The sequence below is a fragment of the Planococcus citri genome, chromosome 1 (assembly GCF_950023065.1).
Source record: "Planococcus citri chromosome 1, ihPlaCitr1.1, whole genome shotgun sequence".
Lineage (NCBI taxonomy): Eukaryota > Metazoa > Arthropoda > Insecta > Hemiptera > Pseudococcidae > Planococcus > Planococcus citri.
The window spans coordinates 757114-775649 of record NC_088677.1 but is presented as its reverse complement, the minus strand read 5'-3'; the positions used below and the strand labels follow the sequence as shown (position 1 = coordinate 775649).

The 18536-nt window shown below is 37.9% G+C and overlaps 1 protein-coding gene across 1 annotated transcript in view; it reads left to right on the top strand.

Annotated features, from left to right (window-relative positions):
- The window catches only part of LOC135843882 (allatostatin-A receptor-like), a 185243-nt gene that overhangs the window by 100971 nt on the left and 65736 nt on the right, over positions 1–18536 (top strand). The window contains exon 3 of the mRNA XM_065361924.1: positions 5497–5776. Coding sequence (XP_065217996.1) covers positions 5497–5766 — 270 coding nt within the window. The 3' untranslated portion in view covers positions 5767–5776. The remainder of the gene's footprint in view (positions 1–5496; positions 5777–18536) is intronic.

The window sequence follows — 18536 nt, the reverse complement described above, 5'->3', positions numbered from 1 at the left end:
TATACAAGTAGGTCCCATCTACCCTACGTCGCTACAGTATTACAGTATACGAGTCGAGTAAGTCTCTCACGTAGGTACGAGTAGGTATACCTATACCTATCCTTTATTTGGCCTCGTGCTACGCGTAGCCTTCGTTCCATTCCATCCATTTGAGTACTTATTTCGGAAAATTTCCAACTCGCTTTCGGAATAGGGCAAGGGCATAGGTAGAGAGGTACGAGTACTAGATTCGTTCAATACAAACACGATTAGGACTATTAAGAGACGCGCAACGTGATATTAATTATTCTTTTTCGTTATCGATGACGGTAAATTTGTCGTCGTTTCTTCGTCGTTCATGCTGTTGCGCCTCGTTACGAGCCCGAGCCCCTTTACACCAGTGGGGGGGGAGGGCTATGCCGAAGTCGCATATCAGCCGCACGAACGAGGCGGAGGCGGAGACGGAGGTGCGTGCCGGCCTTTGAATTATTCAGTTTTAATCTGCCATTTGCCAAATTTTAACTACATACTCTTCTACCAGCCATGTTCGAGGCGATTTTCCGGCTTCAAAATGAGACAATTAATTCGCCATTTTCGTGTAGTAGGCTGAAGACGTGGGCGTGAAATTGTCCACATTCCAGATAAACATCGTTAAGTTGGTTATCGTACATATAACGCTGAAACATTCGTAATCGGACAAAAGAGGAAATTCGCGAGACTGGACAGCCAGAGAAGAAATTAGCGAAGCGACTTGCGAAAAATCGTCAAATTGTCAAATCTTATAGCGTACATATATGTACCTATTCGTAAATTGAATTTTGACAAGTTGTTGACTAAGTATGTAGATGGAATTTCATCGGCAACCAGCCGAGCGGAGATAATTATTCCGACGAGCGAATATTTCATTTAAAAAGGTTATATGTACGAGTATCTGAGTGAGAAAACAGCGAGTTGCAGACTGAACAGGCTTATACTCTAGATATAGCATAGCATTCGTACGCGTGTAGATGAAATAGACATAGACGTTCGACGTAGTACGAGCAGGTATATTACGAGAGAAGGCGCTAGAATACATACAAAGTATACCTATACTCTTACGTAGAGAGAGTATATGTAGAGAGACGAATGAGAGAAACACCATGTCACGTTCTATTTTACGTAGTATGTTGTATTATGACAGGAAGTTGACTGTCGGTTGAATGTAAAATACCAACTCATTATTTAATTATTGCCGACTTATGCAAATGTCGGGCACGACGACGCATCGCGTTCGGCTTTCGCCTTTCAAACGCGCCTTTGCCAGTACTTTATTCGCATTTCGTACGAAATACGTCGACTACGTCTACGTCTACGTCTACTTATACTCGTATGTATCGCATATACTAGTTTTGACAGCGAATGGTGACGAGCGACAAGCGTCGACATCAGCTTCACTATATGTACACAATACATACGTACGTACTTATGTATGTCTAGATGTACCTCTACTCTAACGAAAACAGCACCGGGCACTACGAGTATGGAACTAATTGTACTGGGGGTACGTTTCGCGTACAAGATTGGAATACTTCGCCCAGAAACTCGGCGAGTCGGCAACCCGAACTACACACATAAATTGAACCCTCTGCCTGAAAATTTGAAGGGGCAAAGTTTCGAAAATTTAATAAACTCCGTATTCTGTGAAATGTCGAAAGTTCTACAAAGTATACGAAGTAGTTCGTACGCGCCTAATGTCTGAATTAAAAATTAAACAAGCCGACAAAATTGCGAGCTAGGAAAATTTTTCAATTTTCAACTCGAGCCAATACGTACAATTGTACCTCTACCTACTACCTACCTAGTTCACAAGTTGAAATCGAGAACGAAAAATATTACACGCAACAACAGTTTATCCCGAAATCAAACGTGGACATGGCTTCAAAATTAAACCTACTTGTACTTCGGAGTTCTTAGGATTAATATGAAGTAATGGAATTCTTTCCACTTTGATTTGTGAGTTGGATTTCAGGAAAAAAATAGAAAATACCTACCTACTTTCTTCAATTTTCTTTTCATTTTCCTACATTTTTTTGGTAGAAGAAAAAATATCGCTATCATTGACTTCCAAACCTGGATGACTATGCATGATTTTTTCCCCTGACAAACCATCAAGATAAAACATTATCATGCTCAGCCCCCCCCCGTCCACCAAAAAATATATTTTTGGAATTCTGAAAAAAAAATTTTGAGTGGAGATTTCCAACAAAATCTGGGGCTTTTTTGTGGAGGCCCTTTACAGACACGTTGTGCCCCTAAAGAAAATTTGAAAAATCGCAATAAAAACTGGAAAAAATTAAATAGGTAAAGAAGCCTTCGAGAAATTTTGTAAAAACCTAAACTTTTGTTTGGGTAACTTTGAAGCATAAAGAGGACTTTTCAAGCACGTAGGGCAAAAATCAATGTTCTTCGCATGTTTCGGAAAAAAAAACGCAAATTTCTTAGCAATTTTGGCTAACATAACCTACGACAAGTTTGAACATTTCATTAAAAGCTACTTCCCGAGAATTTTAATGAAAAACCACCACAACTTTACGTTCAGTCGCCAAAAATTCACACTCTTGGACAATTTTGACAAAAAACTGGATTATTACGACGATGTTGGCAAAAACTGCACCTTTAAGACAATTTCGACAGAAATGGACATTTTTTGACAATTGTGCCAAAAATGGTACTTTTCGACTATCTTTTTTTTTTTTTTTTTGACATATTTATTAATATCTATGTATTACAATATTAAGATATGTACTTCTTAAATCGGTAATACATTTTTAACTTTAAATTCATTTATTAACATGTGCGGATTTGTTCCTATGAACCAATCTGCTATATACATAACCTGTTATATTACATCACTAGGTCATGAGGCTTTCGACGTTTAAGATGCCTAACCATCACACTAGTATCTACCAGTTGAATTGCCTCTGGGTTGATGTGCCTATATGAAGTCATTTCTCATGCTTTGATGCATATTCTCTAACAACTTCATCCACCCACTTTATCATAAGATCTTTATGTAGGTAGTGCTTCATTCGTCTGAAACCATCTTGCACCTGTGATTGTTCGGAGAGTTTTGTTTCGAACTGTTTGGATGATTTTTCGATTTGATGGTTTGGCACATCCCCATAACTGTATCCCATATGTCCATACTGGTTTAATTATTATTTGATAAATTAGCCTTTTACTCTCAATCTTCATTTTTGAGTGATGTTCGATCAACCAGTACATTTGGTTAGGTTTCAGGTTGATTTGAGTCTTCTTCTGGTCAATATGTGTTGCTTGGGTTTGGGATGAATGAACTGATAAAATTGCAGTGTCATCAGCAAACGTTGCAGTTTCAGTTTCTTCTGTTGTTGGTATATCAGCTGTGTAGATTAAATACAGGATTGGTCCCAGAACACTACTCTGAGACACTCCAGCATTAATTGGATGTTGAGTAGATATGGCATCTCCATGGAACACCCTGAATGCTCTTCCTGTTATATAGGATTTTAGTAGGCGAACATAATTTCCTGGTAGGATTTCTGCAAGTTTTGATTGTAGATCTTTGTGCCATACTCCGTCAAATGCTTGTGCTATGTCAAGAAATGCTGCGGAACAGTATTTCTTTTCCTCAAATGCTTTTTCAATGATAGCTGCAACCCTGTGGACCTGTTCTATCGTTGAGTGTTGATTACGAAACCCAAACTGATGATCTGGTGTTTTGGCTAGAGGTTTGAGGCGTTTCAGAAGTAGCTTTTCAAATAATTTTGATATTGCAGGCAATATTGAAATTGGTCTATACGATTCCACTTTTTCTTCAGGCTTGTCTGGTTTTTTCAGCATGATGATTTTTGCAATTTTGAAACACTGTGGCACATACTCTAGCCGAAAGCATGCATTGAATACATATTCGACTATATTTCCAAAAATTTATGATTTTTGACTTTCTTTTTTTTCAAAAATAATTATCACTTTTCAACTTGGCGGGCAAATTTGGCAAAAAAAAAACAGATACTTACTTGTATAAGCAAGTTTGACAAAAAACAAGACTTTTGCTTGATAATTTTGGAATAAACAGACCCGGTGGAAAAGTCAATTATTTTCCATGTTTGGGAGAGGAGGAGACAGCAAATTATGGACTTGAAACTTTCGAGAATTAGCGTGCCCCTATAGGAAAGAAGTGACCAAAAAAGCCGGGGTAACGACTACCATAATTTGAGTTTGAAATTTTGTCTACTCGACTACTCGAGTACTTGTAAGTGTACCTGGATTTCATCGCAAACAACCTATCCCTCGTTGGTAGAGCACCCAGCTTAGCCAGCTATACTGGTAAGAGTTACACGGTGCGGCGTGTCGAGACGATTTACACAACTCACGACTGGCCCATTACACCACTGTGCGAGTGTGCGAGTGTATTATTGTATTAGCGCCGATCCGCCGATCCGATGGATTGATGGGAAACTGCTAAAACCATCGAGTTTTACATCGTAAATAACCAATAACCATACAGCATCACACGCGTATAACACTGGGGGATTTACTCGTAAACGCTACGAGTATATGTATACTGATGGAACCGATGGAACTGATGGATAGGTATAAAAATCTCTTGTAATGCCTTTGACATGATATTTTTTCTTACAGGCGAATAGCCTAATAGCGCGTATGTAGATAAGTTATGACGTAAACATAGAGCTGGAGTAGGTACTAGGTATTATTTATCTAGGTCATTGTAACGTGTTGTAAATCGATTCAACATATATCACATATTCGGCGGTTCGGCAGTCGGCACTCGATTTAGATAAATACTACGATATTTACAATAAAACGCTATTATTCGAGGATGTATATCGCCTATCGCGCACCGCACCAACCCCGTATGCGTTTGTGTATAACTGTAGTGTATAACCAGTATACCCTATTCGTACGAGACGGGACGCGTCAAACAAACTCATACTCGTACTCATACACACGAAACGTTTCGAGAGCTCCGAACCAATAAAAAAAAAAATTCAAATTCATATTATATTCGAATGTAAGCGAAAATTTCCCATTACATAAATCGTTATTTTGCGTTCACATTGTGTATAGTTACTCGTACACACTTGGAAAAAAAGAAAGAAGAATCGAATTAATTAAAATTTTGGCTCGAACTCTCGTTGTATCGAATACATACGAGCAATTTACGCTACGGTGCACAGATGACGAAGACAGCGTGAATCGCGTATCGCGTATGTAAAGTTGTCAACTTTGCACATCTTGCGTGTCGATCGGTGAAGATACTCGTAGGTAAAGGTATAAGTTTGATAGGTAGGCCTACACGAACACGTGCTATAGAGATAATACCGCACATTATATAAGTGCGACGTTCGAATTAATTATTCGGCAGTCGACGTAGACGTCGACGTCGACTCTTGGAAACATATGTGCATGCATCTCGCACACGCTATAACTCGGAATTGTATTTTGTATTTTTTTTTTTTTTTTTTCTAATTTCAGATAATTCTATTACTGAAAAGCGTCGACTACTACGAAATAACCACATTCAAAGTGATGCTGCAAATAGGAAGTCAAGTACTGGCGTACATGAATTCGTGCCTAAATCCCATCCTGTACGCGTTTCTATCGGAGAACTTTCGAAAGGCATTTCGCAAAGTGATTTATTGCGGGCCCGATCCGAATCTGCAACACAGACTTGCCAACGGAAGGCAAGAGGACAGATCCGTTAATCAAACCAGAACTACCAGAATTAACAACGATATCGTCTAAAGTCGTATAGGTGAGTCTAGAATACATACCTTTACCTACCTATCTATAAATTATCCTACCTACGTATTTTTAAATCGGTCCTTTCGAGTCGCAAAAGTTGCCAGAGAAAATTTACGTACCTATACCTACTCTGTTATCAAATACGAGTATCCTACGAATGAATACGTATACACATAACAACAACGTGCCGCCTTTGAATTGATACCACCTTTTTAAAATTATCGCGGTTAAATGTAAGTTAGGTGCGGCTATACCTACTTACACGTAATTTAACAAACATATTACTCTAGGTACATACATGTGGTAGGTAGAGTGCTGCGAAGTGCACACGCGAATGCGCCTTTAATTTGCCGGTTACATAAGGTAAAAAGTATACCCTCGTTACACGAGCAATATTTCATTATGATGGGTTAGGGCAGGTACTTTTCCTACATACATATATAGCTGTACTTACGAGTATATGTACGTTTAGTAGTACTCGTATAAAGTACATATATTACGTGCGTTTGCTTAGTTATTATGCAAGAATGCAAAATGAATGGTGCATACCCACTACCCAGTAGACACACACATGCTGCGATACACAAAATGTATCCCTCTCATCTAGTTTATTCGAAATCGTAACATAATACGTTTACGTATATCTATATACGTCTGGTCTGGCGCATGGCGTACCGTCTATTTTCATCTCATTAAAGTACGCCCGTGTACAATGTACATATGTACCATACATCCTTACCGACCGCAAGCACATACTAAATATACTCGTATACTCACACTAACATACCTCAGTGTACAATCGTAATTACGTGGATATTCTTATAATGAAACAACGCGCAGAAAGAGCTTGAAAACATACGAGAAATGTGCCCCTTAGACGCTTAAAAACACGCCAGTAACAAATGACTCAATTTTTATCCGCGGCCTTAATTTTCCACGATGAGTGACACTGACACAGCTGGTTTTGAGAAAAATACAAGTCGAGTTTGGTTAGGTTTGTGCTCCCCTTTAGTCGAAAAATACCACTTTTGACCTCTTCCCCCCTCCCCCCACTAAACGTACAACGGGTTAAAATGTCTTCTTCATTCGCATATGCCGCATTGCCGCACCAGTAGGCTGCTTACGTTAGTACGTTTACGTACGTATGCACTTGTATGGTTATGTGCATTACTCCGCACCACGCAGATTTTTCTACGTCGCGGAGAAGATAGAATGCATTCTGTAGCAATAATTAGAATAAAGGGTACCCCCGGATAAGATAGGCAAAATGCTCTTAACCTCGGATTTCGATGAAACTCACAGGGTACGTTTAGCACCCCCAAAAAATAATTTTAGGCCCAGAGCCCGCTCCCCACCCCACCTCCCTCGGCCAGGGGGGCTAAAAAACGCGTTTTTCAGGGGGAAAATTCTGTATCAGCGCGTAATTACGATAAATTTATTCTGTAAACGAATATAGTTAGAGGATACATAGGGGTACCTCCATGAATTTTTTCAGAATTTTTCATCGCATGGGGGGAGAAGGGGGAACAAAAGACTTCGACATTACTCCGGAACGAAGAAACATACCAAAACTATTTTTTCGTCAAATACGTATCTTTAGGTCTACTTTCTATAGAAGTCATCACCCGGCCATTTCGAGTGGTGGGTCAAGCTCAAAAGCTCAAAAAACTCTCAAAAAACCACGTTTTTTACGTTTTTTCTCCAAAAATATGGACAAATGGCGGAAATTGAAGAGATGAGAACCAAGTTGTTCAGCGTGAAATTTTACCTCAGAATTGTGTAATTGAAAATTCATTTATAGCGCGTGATCGTAAAACTACACGCGCAGAAATACATATTTGTGCTTATATCAGGATAGCTGCATGAAAGGATATTCCTGGGTAAAATAGAAGAAATGCCCCTGTCCTCGGATTTCTGAAATTTTGATGAAACATTGTTAGGTACCATTTTAAAAAATGTCGGAGCCAATAAATTCCTCCCCACCCCACCCCCCTTGCACACAATAGCGAAAAAACGCATTTTTCGGAGGGGGGGAAATCATGCTTCAACGGGTTTTGAAAAAAATCTCTATTCGCTCAAAATACTTGAAGAAGATATGATGATTCTAGCAACGTGAATCTTTTTCAAAAATTGTTGGCCCCCCAGTGGAGAGATATTGACGAAAGAAAATTTGAAACTGCCTTATCTTCAAACCTAATTCAAGCGCATGAATTATTTTTTTTCAAAAATAGGTATCATATAATTGGTATTTTTTTTTCAAATTTTCCCTCCAGGTTGACCATCTTCAAAAACTCGAAAAACACTCAAAATTGTGTTTTTTGTGGCACGGCACCACCAAAAAAAAAGCGATCTGTAATTTTGCATTCTGGCCTCTAGAAACAATAGAAAACCAACTAACTTCTTTAAACTCCAATTTTTTGGCCATAGGCACCCCCCTCCAAATTTTGGGGCGAAGGTAGATTGAATTTTTTCATACGCTAAGAATTTTCCCTGCATATTAATTTCGCGCTACGCTGTTTTATGCATTTTAGACAACGCTTTTTGAGTTTTTTTCGTTTTAACCGTAGTAAGAGCGAAATTTTTCCTTCAACGAATCACAAACAATAATGGGTAATATACATACTCGTAGGTAGTACTTAGGTAAGAAAGTATTTTTTTTTTGAGCGAGAGATTTTAGAGACCTTCGAATTTCAACTTTGAACACGGGTGAGCTGTTGACTGTTCGCACTTGGCAGTTGCTGAATCATTACGAGTAAATAAATCGTCCTTTTTAGGCGTGTTTGAAACGCAACAATGTGATTGCGGCCGCGTGTTTTTGATTTTAAAAATAGAAAAAAAGAGTTTTCGTAAGCGCTTTCCGCTTTCGCTTTATTCGTTGAAAATTGGCTACTGTTAGTGTTTCTGTTCATTCAAAACGCATTCGGTGTTCGATGTGCTTTTACCTTCTCTCTTTGTAAAACGACCTACTCGTATACTTATGTAACGCGTCGTAATCAGATGTTTGTTTTTTATCGAGAATTTAGTGGTGTGCGTGATTTGCTTTTATTGATGTTTCTGTTTTGAATATCGAATCTATCAGCGTCGGTTAATAGGTTCCGCAAATACCTAAGATGGGGATAAACTATCGTATTTTTGGTATATTTGTACATATGTACCAGAAATAGTAACTTATGAGAGAGCGAAAAAAATGTGAAAAATTACATTTGATCGGTGCAGGTGTAAGTTGATGAATTTATTCCATTGTCAGGCGCAACCTTTACATCATCAAACCACCATATCGGTACCTGCACTCGCAGCAATGGCCATGCAGAACCCACCCAAAAAGAAAACCACGCTAAGTGGTACATATATCCACAAATTCACAGCAGCAGCAGCAGCAGCAGTAGTAACTACAACATCATCAGATCATCAAGTTCAGTTTATTTTTTAATAACATTTCGCAAATTTTTCATGTTTCAACAAGTTTTATAAAATCTACTTATTTATGTACTTACGCTAGCGTGAGGCTATATCATTTTCTTGGTGTAGAAAAATGCAGAGTAATTAATTTAAAAAAATAGTCGAACAGTCGTAATCGGTTTTTTAGGGTTCATTTCAAGTTTCTCTCATCTTCAGCTTTTTTTTGAGATCTTTTTTATGCTGAAAATGTCCTATGGCCTGATCGGAGATTCGAACCTGCGACCTTTCGTCCTTAACTACATACCTAAGTATAGGACCTGACTGCGGAATAGGTATAGTAAAGACCGCATTAAGTAGGTACCTATATTGACATTGTTTTTACTTTATGCTCTTACTTCTCTTTGAATTTGGGATGCGATGATACCCGATATATCATGATATTAATCGATATGTATCGACTCCAAAATCTTGTAATACTTTCTAGTTTGAAGAATCAAAAATTATTTTTCTGGCTTCATTTGTTAAAATGTTTCATTTTTGAAACACAGGAACAATGGCTTGAGCGAAGCAAGAGGCAAAAATTCAAAAAATTTATGCCAATTCAAGATTTAAAATGGCATAATTTTACATGTAAAAATTTGATTTTGAATGAATGAATTAAATTATTTATTTCAAGACACCTCAGCATCTGGGCTTTTTTGCGTCCGTAGCAGAAAATCTAAGGTCATATTCGTGCTCAGCGGTATCGAATCTTATGAAAACGACACCAATGTCATCAAAATGACTTTATATTTCGAAAATCGTGAAAATTGAGGGGGGCTGAGGGGCTCTAGAGAGGACTAGGTGATTGTAGCAGAAAATCTGAGGTCATATTCGTGCTCAGCGGTATCGAATCATATGAAAACGACACCAATGTCATCAAAATGACTTTATATTTCGAAAATCGTGAAAATTGAAGGGGCTGAGGGGCTCTGGAGAGGACTAGGTGATTGTAGCAGAAAATTTGAGGTCATATTCGTGCTCAGCGGTATCGAATCATATGAAAACGACACCAGTGCCATCAAAATGACTCTATTCCGAAAATCGTGAAAATTGAAGGGGCTGAGGGGCTCTGGAGAGGGGTAGGAGAGTGTAGCAGAAAATCGGAGGTCATATTCGTGCTCAGCGGTATCGAATCATATGAAAACGATACCCTACTCATTGGATGGTAGTTATTTTTCTCAACTAGACGAGTCGATTGAAAAGAACTCGCGGGAAAAAAACTGCAATTTGAAAGAAAATGAAAAACTTTCTCAATTTGCGAAAGCCAACTAAACAAAATAATAAGTAGGTAAGTAAGCGAAAGGTGCTTTGACGATTAAACACGAGTAAGCTTACTCCGATCTGGATGTACGTTCGCAGCAGGCAATTTTGTTTTGAACTTATTTCGAGAGAAGTAGATAAAAGCGGTTTATTTTTAGCAAGTTTCTTTCCGTCGGCATCGTTGTTATTATTATTATTGGTGCTTCATTTTTGAAATTGGCGGTAACTAATGTTTGCTTCTGTTTTTACTTGTACCTCTTTCGAACCTGTAGTCGTGCGACAGACATAATTTGAATTTTTCAAAAACCAATAACGAAAAGAAAGAGGGGGAGGGGGAAACAAAGAACTCCACTTACGTTTGAAGACGTCTCACGCGGTGAAAACGTTTTTTAAAAAAATCTACTTAAATATATTAATATAAAATTCGACTCGACTGAAAATAAGTACATAATAAAAACAAAAAGATTACTTACATCATTCATTTGTCGGTGGTCGAATTATTTGTTAAAGTGTCGATTTTCTTGATTTCAGTTTCAATCTCATTGAAAGCGTATACTCCTTTAGGCAATGTAGGAGAGTCGTCGTTAGTTGAAATTACGCAGACAGGAGAACGGCTCAAGGATTCGGGTCTCCACATGTAGGTGATCGTGTCCACATTAATCCCTTTCAGCTCATCAAGCTTGCTTAGATTTATTTTGAGCGCCCGTATCCATGCTTTGTCCATGAGGGCTTCGCTGACCTCTGCGCACATTGATTAGTGGCCATCCTTTGAAGGTCCTCCCTTCAAAGGTGACCCTAACAGTGGCTTCACCTCTGAGGGTCCATTTCTAATACCTATCACTTATAAAAAAAACACTATATTTGGTACAATGTACCATCAGACATGAGAACACGATTGCTTATGCCGATTCATATTTTGGTTGGCGAGTTTACGTTTTTATTTTCGCAAATCCGTGGCAAATTTGAATTTACCTGGTTCATTTTTAGATCATGTGGAAGATAAACATGAGAGAAGAATGACCCAGTGACTGAAGAGAGGCATAATATTAAAATAAAAACAATTACGCATACTTTGATATCATATTAATCTACGTTATTAGTTATTAGGTAATTAGTCCAGTCATTTTAGCAAAATTTTTAGTCAAACCTAGAAAAAATTAGGGGCAAGCTGAATTTCACAATATTTGTTCAGATTGGTCTCTAAAACAACCCATCAAAAGTTGCCCCCCCCCAACTTGCCGGCTACCCCCGCAAGAGGTCATTAACCTTTGCTGAAACAGGTTTTTCGGATGTATCACCGAAATGAAGGGTCCGAGAGGGAAAATGTTCGAACAAAAATTGTTTTACGCTAAATTTCCTATCAGCATGACCAGTCCAGCTTTTCCCAAAATGGCGATTTCACCCCTACTGAGGAGGGGGTAAAGTTGTCGATTTTATGAAAATTGTTTTAAAAAATGAAAATCGGCAACTCAAAACGTGAACTCGATTCACGGTAGACTCAAAAATATTTTGTTCTGCTACCCTCGCAAAAGGTCATTAACCTTTGTCAATCTACGTTTTTCGACTATATTGCCGAAATGAACGGTCGGAGCGGAGGGAAAAAAGTAATTGAACTAAAATTATTCTACGTCAAATTTCCTGTAAGCATGACCGGTTCAGTTGAAATATATTTTTCGATTTTTGGTGAATTTTTGAAAATCAAATTTAGGCCAAAAATGAGAAAAACAATCAAAATGTTACCAAATTGAGCTATAAAGCTGAAATTATGGGACATACCTTATTTTCGACCTGCCAAATCGATTGGAAACAATTTCAAACCGTTTTGAGCAGTTCTGGAGCCTCCAGAACATTTTTGAAACTTGAAATTTCCACAAAATTTCATCAAACGAAGTTGGAATGCGGAAATTTACGCTGCAATCCAATTTAAACACGCTATTGAGTCAACTGCTGGTGAGTTTGAGTCATTTTGTGGCCACCAGCGACTTTTTGAAAATTCTTGGAGCCTCCAGTAGATTTTTGAAACTTTAAATTTCCACAAAATTTCATTAAAAACAGTTAGAAAGCTAAAATGTATTCTGTAAACTAATTTCAATATGCTAGGGAGTCGACTCTAAGTACATTTCAAGTCGTTTCCGAGCATCCAGCGACTTTTTGGAAATTACTGGAGCTCCCTGCTGATATTTCAATGCTCGAAATTTCCATAAAAATTTACCAAACAGAGTGAAAAATGCAAAATTGACTGTTTATACTCCAATTTCAATACGCTATCAGGTCGACTGCAAGTTGGTTCAAATCATTTTGGAGCCTCAAGCGACCTTTTGAAAATTACTAGAGCCTCCAACAGATTTTAGAAACTTAAAATTTCATTAAAGGCAGTTGGAAAGCAAAAATTCACTCTATAAACTAATTTCAGTATGCTATCGAGTTGACTACCAGTAGATTTCAAGACGTTTTGAAGCCTCCAGCGACTGCTTGGAAATTACCGGAGCCTCCGACAGATATTTCAATGCTCGAAATTTCCATAAAATTTCACCAAAAAGAGACACCTTACTTTTGACATTATTCTGAGGTGGATCGCAGGCAGTTTCGATCCGTTTGAGAATCTACAGCAGATTTTTAGAAACTTCTGTTTTTCAAAAAATGCCACAAAATCTATTACTTTTTATGAAATTTTGTGGAAATTTCAAGTTTCCAAAATCCACTGGAGGCTCCAAGAATTTTCAAAAAGTCGCTGGTGGCCACAAAATGACTCAAACCCACCAGCAGTTGACTCAATAGCGTGTTTAAATTGGATTGCAGCGTGAATTTCCGCATTCCAACTTCGTTTGATGAAATTTTGTGGAAATTTCAAGTTTCAAAAATGTCCTGGAGGCTTCAGAACTGCTCAAAACGGTTTGAAATTGTTTCCAATCGATTTGGCAGGTCGAAAATAAGGTATGTCCCAAATTTCAGCTCTATAGCTCAATTTGGTAAAATGTTGATTGTTTTTCTCATTTTTGGTCTAACTTTGATTTTCAAAAATTCACCAAAAATCGAAAAATATATTTCAACTGAACCGGTAATGCTTATAGGAAATTTGACGTAGAATAATTTTAGTTCAATCACTTTTTTCCCGCCGCTGCGATCGTTCATTTCGGCAAGATAGTTGAAAAACGTAGATTGACAAAGGTTAATGACCTTTTGCGAGGGGTAGCAGACAAGTTGCAGTGTGCAACTTTGGTCAAAATATTTTTGAGTCTACCGTGAATCGAGTTCACGTTTTAAATTGCCGATTTTCATTTTTTAAAACAATTTTCATAAAATCGACAACTTTGCCCCCGCCTCCGTAAGGGTGAAATCGCCATTTTGGGAAAAGCTGGACTGGTCATGCTGATAGGAAATTTAGCGTAAAACAATTTTTGTTTGAACATTTTCCCTCTCGGACCCTTCATTTTGGCGATACAGCCGAAAAACCTGTATCAGCAAAGGTTGATGACCTCTTGCGGGGGTAGCCGGCAAGTTGGAGGGGTGCAACTTTTGATGGGTTGTTTTAGAGACCAATCTGAACAAATAATGTGAAATTCAGCTTGCCCCTAATTTTTTCTAGGTTCGACTAAAAATTTTGCTAAAATGACTGCCATAGAAACTTGTGTACTGACGAAAAGAAATACATAAGTACATGTAGAATGCTAGGGCATATCAGGACCATTGTGTTCTGCTTTCCAGTTTTATTGCCCCGGAAGGATAGGTATAACATTTTATAATCTAAAGCATACCCATTGTTGAATACAAATTCTCGAGTTTGAATAGCTCTGATTAGTTATCTTTCTAGTGGGCTATCTCTAATGCATTTAAAATACTCGTGAAAATTTTTCTAGTGCACCTTATCTAACTGAAATTTTTCCAGGATCATCCTTGAATATAATCTCACCATTTTTGCAAATTTTTTTGTACAAACTAAATGCATCTAAATCAAGTGAGGGGAAAGAGTGGAAGCACTATTACAACTGTGCTGGTTACGAATACGAAATAAATACACCGCTGGAGGCATTTTAAAAGCCTGGTGACCAAAAGGTACTGTTTATGTACGGTGACGTCGAGGATACTTAGGTCCACATTTATATACGAGTATGTATATGGTCATTTTCGCCTCCGGACAGAAATTGGTATTTAGACGTTTTAGACTTCATAGATCACTATTTTGAGGATATACACGGCGATACGTTTTCGCCTCCGATTTGGAGGCGAAAAAGCCGCGCTTAAAAGATATATATACATACGCGAATTCATACACATGAAAAGTGGTATTACGCAGCCCATACTAGATAAACCTCAGACTTTTTGCAGCCCGGTACTGGGCTGCAAAAAGTCTGTTCTGTTTTCTCCTACTACAGACATTCAAAAACAAGCCAACCCAGTGTGTACATAAGGCAAAACACCACTTAAGACCTGCATTATCCGATTTTATCAATTTGGCAATACATGCACGAGCGAATCGAGCTCCTCACCTCTCACGAAGTCGATTAAAACATTTTTTTGATGGCGGAAAAAGTCTGGGGAATATCTAAAAAACATACACTTGAGTGGGGAGCTCTCCTCAAAAATCGAAAATCGAATTACAAGCCTAAATATAAGTCTTTTTCCAACCTGGTGGAGTAAGTATATACCTTCTTCTCATGGCCCAGCAGTAAGCTGCTGTGAGAACACGTGGAAGAAATGGAGCGCGCCCCTGCTAGTGCAAACCTAAGTCGGTCCGCAAATAGTCAGTGAAATATCATGGGCTGCGTAATGTATGGGGGCAATCTATTTATATATACCTACCTATGTTTTGTAGAAAAGCGAGATCCATTTTAGAGAAGAAGGAGCAAGGTCCCGTATATGGTAATGTCGTATAATTGAGACATCTCCGTAGAATAGGTACTGGAATAATTTCCCATCATACCTATTTATTTTTTTTTTGCGGGGAGTTTTTCGGAAGGCGGTTTACAACATAACATCTCAAACTTGAAAAATTAGGTTAGAGTTTTTAGTGATTGATTTTCGAATGGAAACGAAAATCATCCAAAACTTCTGTCCATAGGTAACCAAAGTCTGTAGTATAGTTTCATCAAGCCTTTTGTTTTTGTGTAAAATTGCTAATTGAATGGAGTTTTATGTAAAATAAATTACCTATACCATATATGTACTTTACTTACATTATGTTGATAAAATTTACTTTGAAATACTGCTTTGAAAATGACTGTTTATTCAATTTTTTTAATGTAATTATCGTATTTTGCGATACTTATCTGCTCGTACAATATACATATTATTTGTAATAATTATAAGATGACCTTCTTGTATGTACCTAAATAATATGGTGTATATGGCGTCCTCTGCAAGAATGGAAAAACGTTGGTATTATTTTGGATTAAAAGTCAATTAAAGTTTATACCCAATAATCGTAGTTTTTTTTTTTCAATTATTGCTTGTTTTATTACCATTATTTTGACCACTTTGCTGAATGGAAACTTTTGAAAATTTTGGCAAACAAGTGAGTACGATTTTTTTAGCAATTCATGAAAAAAGAGCAAAGATTTTTAGGAGTTTTTGGAAAAATGTAGCATTTTTCTCGACATCTTTGATAAAAAAATCTGGCCATTGGCGTTCTAGATACTTGGGAGAAAGAATGTGAAACTTTTCGACAGCATCGACTAAAAAGTAGAATTTGGTCAAAGCCGATACAGTGAGTTTTTTTTTTGACAATTTTTGGAAAAAACAGAATTTTTTTACAATTTTGAAACTTAAACACAAATTTTGTAATGATTTGGGCGTTTTTGTCAATTTAGGCAAAAAATGAGATTTTTGGCTATTTTGGAAAAACGCTGGATTTCTAGGTAATTTTTGTAAAAAATCAGACTTTTCTGTAAATTTTGACAATAAAGTGAGATTTTGGACTATTTTGGAATAAAGCTGTACTTTTTAGAATCGGTAGGATTATTGGAAATTTAGCTTATGATGTGAGATTTTCAGACAATCTAAAAGAAAAAATAGAATTATTTGACAAAATTTTAAAACACTTGACATTTCAAGCATTAAAAAATCAAATCAGAAAAAATTGACGCCAGATTCGTGCTCAGCAGGTTGAATATAGTTCTTTTACAACTACGAGTATTAACGATCAAATTACCTACGCAAGATCACTTTACTTTCTTGCTCAAATTTTTTCTGAAACAGTAATGATTTTTTTTTCTTCGTAAATACAGTAAAAAAATGAGATATGTAACATGAACCTGGCAGCAGAGCTAACTGCATTGGCACATGGACGCCATACGATACATTATCGAAGCAAATATTCGTAATATTGAACTTTCACTTTGGCTTTCGTTTTCAGCTCGATTTTTTTCTACGGCTCACTTTTGTGAGAATTTTAAAACGTCGTCGCCGCGTCGCACCGTACTTGGAAAAGTTGGCCAAGTTACACCCTTTGATAACTTCCGTCGTCGTCGTCGTAATCTAATATTACAGGCACTTTTTGTTAACGAACAAACATAAACTCGATATTTACCACGTTCGCTATGCTCGCCATCCTTCAGCGGTACGCTAACTGCCGGCTGAAACGAGTTTTAAAAAAAAATTTCGCTTTCTCAACTCGACGTCGACGACGCTGCACGCTGATGCTGGCAATATACCATACTTTTACTTACCTACGTAGAGATACTGCCTACTGCTATTACGAGTTTACGGCCAACTTATTCGTTTACCTTTCGCCGTAAATATATACTCGTACTCGTTCCTACATATAAAAGCTCGCGTGAAAATTTTTAATCTCACCCGTCGCGCCGCGTTGCGCCCACTCTCGCTGCTCGCCTTTACAAGCCCAACCCCAGTAACCTTTTAGTCTTGGCCCTCGGCGTCGTCGTAGCGTGCAAGCGGAATTTTTGCCTTCTGCTCTACTCGTTTCACGGGCTCGCTTTCTTTCGCCTTCTGACTTCTGTTCTGCCTTCTGCGTGCTCGATTTCATTACAAATTCCGGCGCGGCGCGGCGGTAATTTCGAAGAAAACGAACGCTCACGTTTTGTATCGGCTATCGGGCTAGATACTCGTAGACTTATAATTGCCTCTCTGCGAAGCTCATTTTGAGCCTCTTAGGTAAATAGATTGACGAAAAGAGACAAAATTGGCCATCTTGAAAATTTTTCAATTCCAAACTCGCAAGTTCGAGTCTTAAACGATTTTTGACTGCGTAGTAAAATTTCACATTTTACGCTTTTCCACGTTAAATGCAGTGGAAATATAATATCGTTTCAGTCCTACTACTATATACATTACGGTACACACCAGTGTAAGTGTATGTCGCAGCGTACTTGCGTACGACCACGCAAGCTGCGACGAAGACAAACATACAGAGACTGCGAGAGAGAGAAAAGATGATGAGGAAATGGGTAACGTGAGAAATATTCGAAACTTCTTCCACATACTCGAGCCAGGATACTCGTCAATTCGCCTAAAACTCGACGAACGGAACGATACAATAACGCGAAAGCGAAATTTTCGACACCGACATCAACAACAACGACATTATTTCCGCCATCCGCCCGCAACAACCGCACACATCGCATCGATATAGGGTAAATTTCGCGTTAAACTTTACATTTTCTAAGCTGTTGGCAAATTTATCGACGAAAATTGCGAATCGTTCGTGCATAAATGGAAAAATTTCAATATTTTTTACAAATCCTAGATACGTATCCGTGCATGCGGCTGTGGCTGTATTGATTGACATTCACGCAGAAAAGAATCTCGCGCACAAAAATGGAATTCCCAACAACCGACCAGAAAAAAGCGAGTACTGGTGCGAGAAGTTTCACTTTAATCTACGACCTTATTTTTTTCTTCTTTTTTTTTTATTACTTTTCTTTTTTTTGCATCACTTTCCGCGCGTGAAACGTTTTATATGTTTAAAATTTTACTATTCTTGTCGCATTCCAATTGCGAACGTTGAGAGTATAGTATAGTTGCAAAGCTATTCCAGGTGGAAACTTTTTCTGGATAATTCGTCGTCGCTTACCCCATCATTTTCTTTTTTCCTCCCTCGCACCTCATCCATC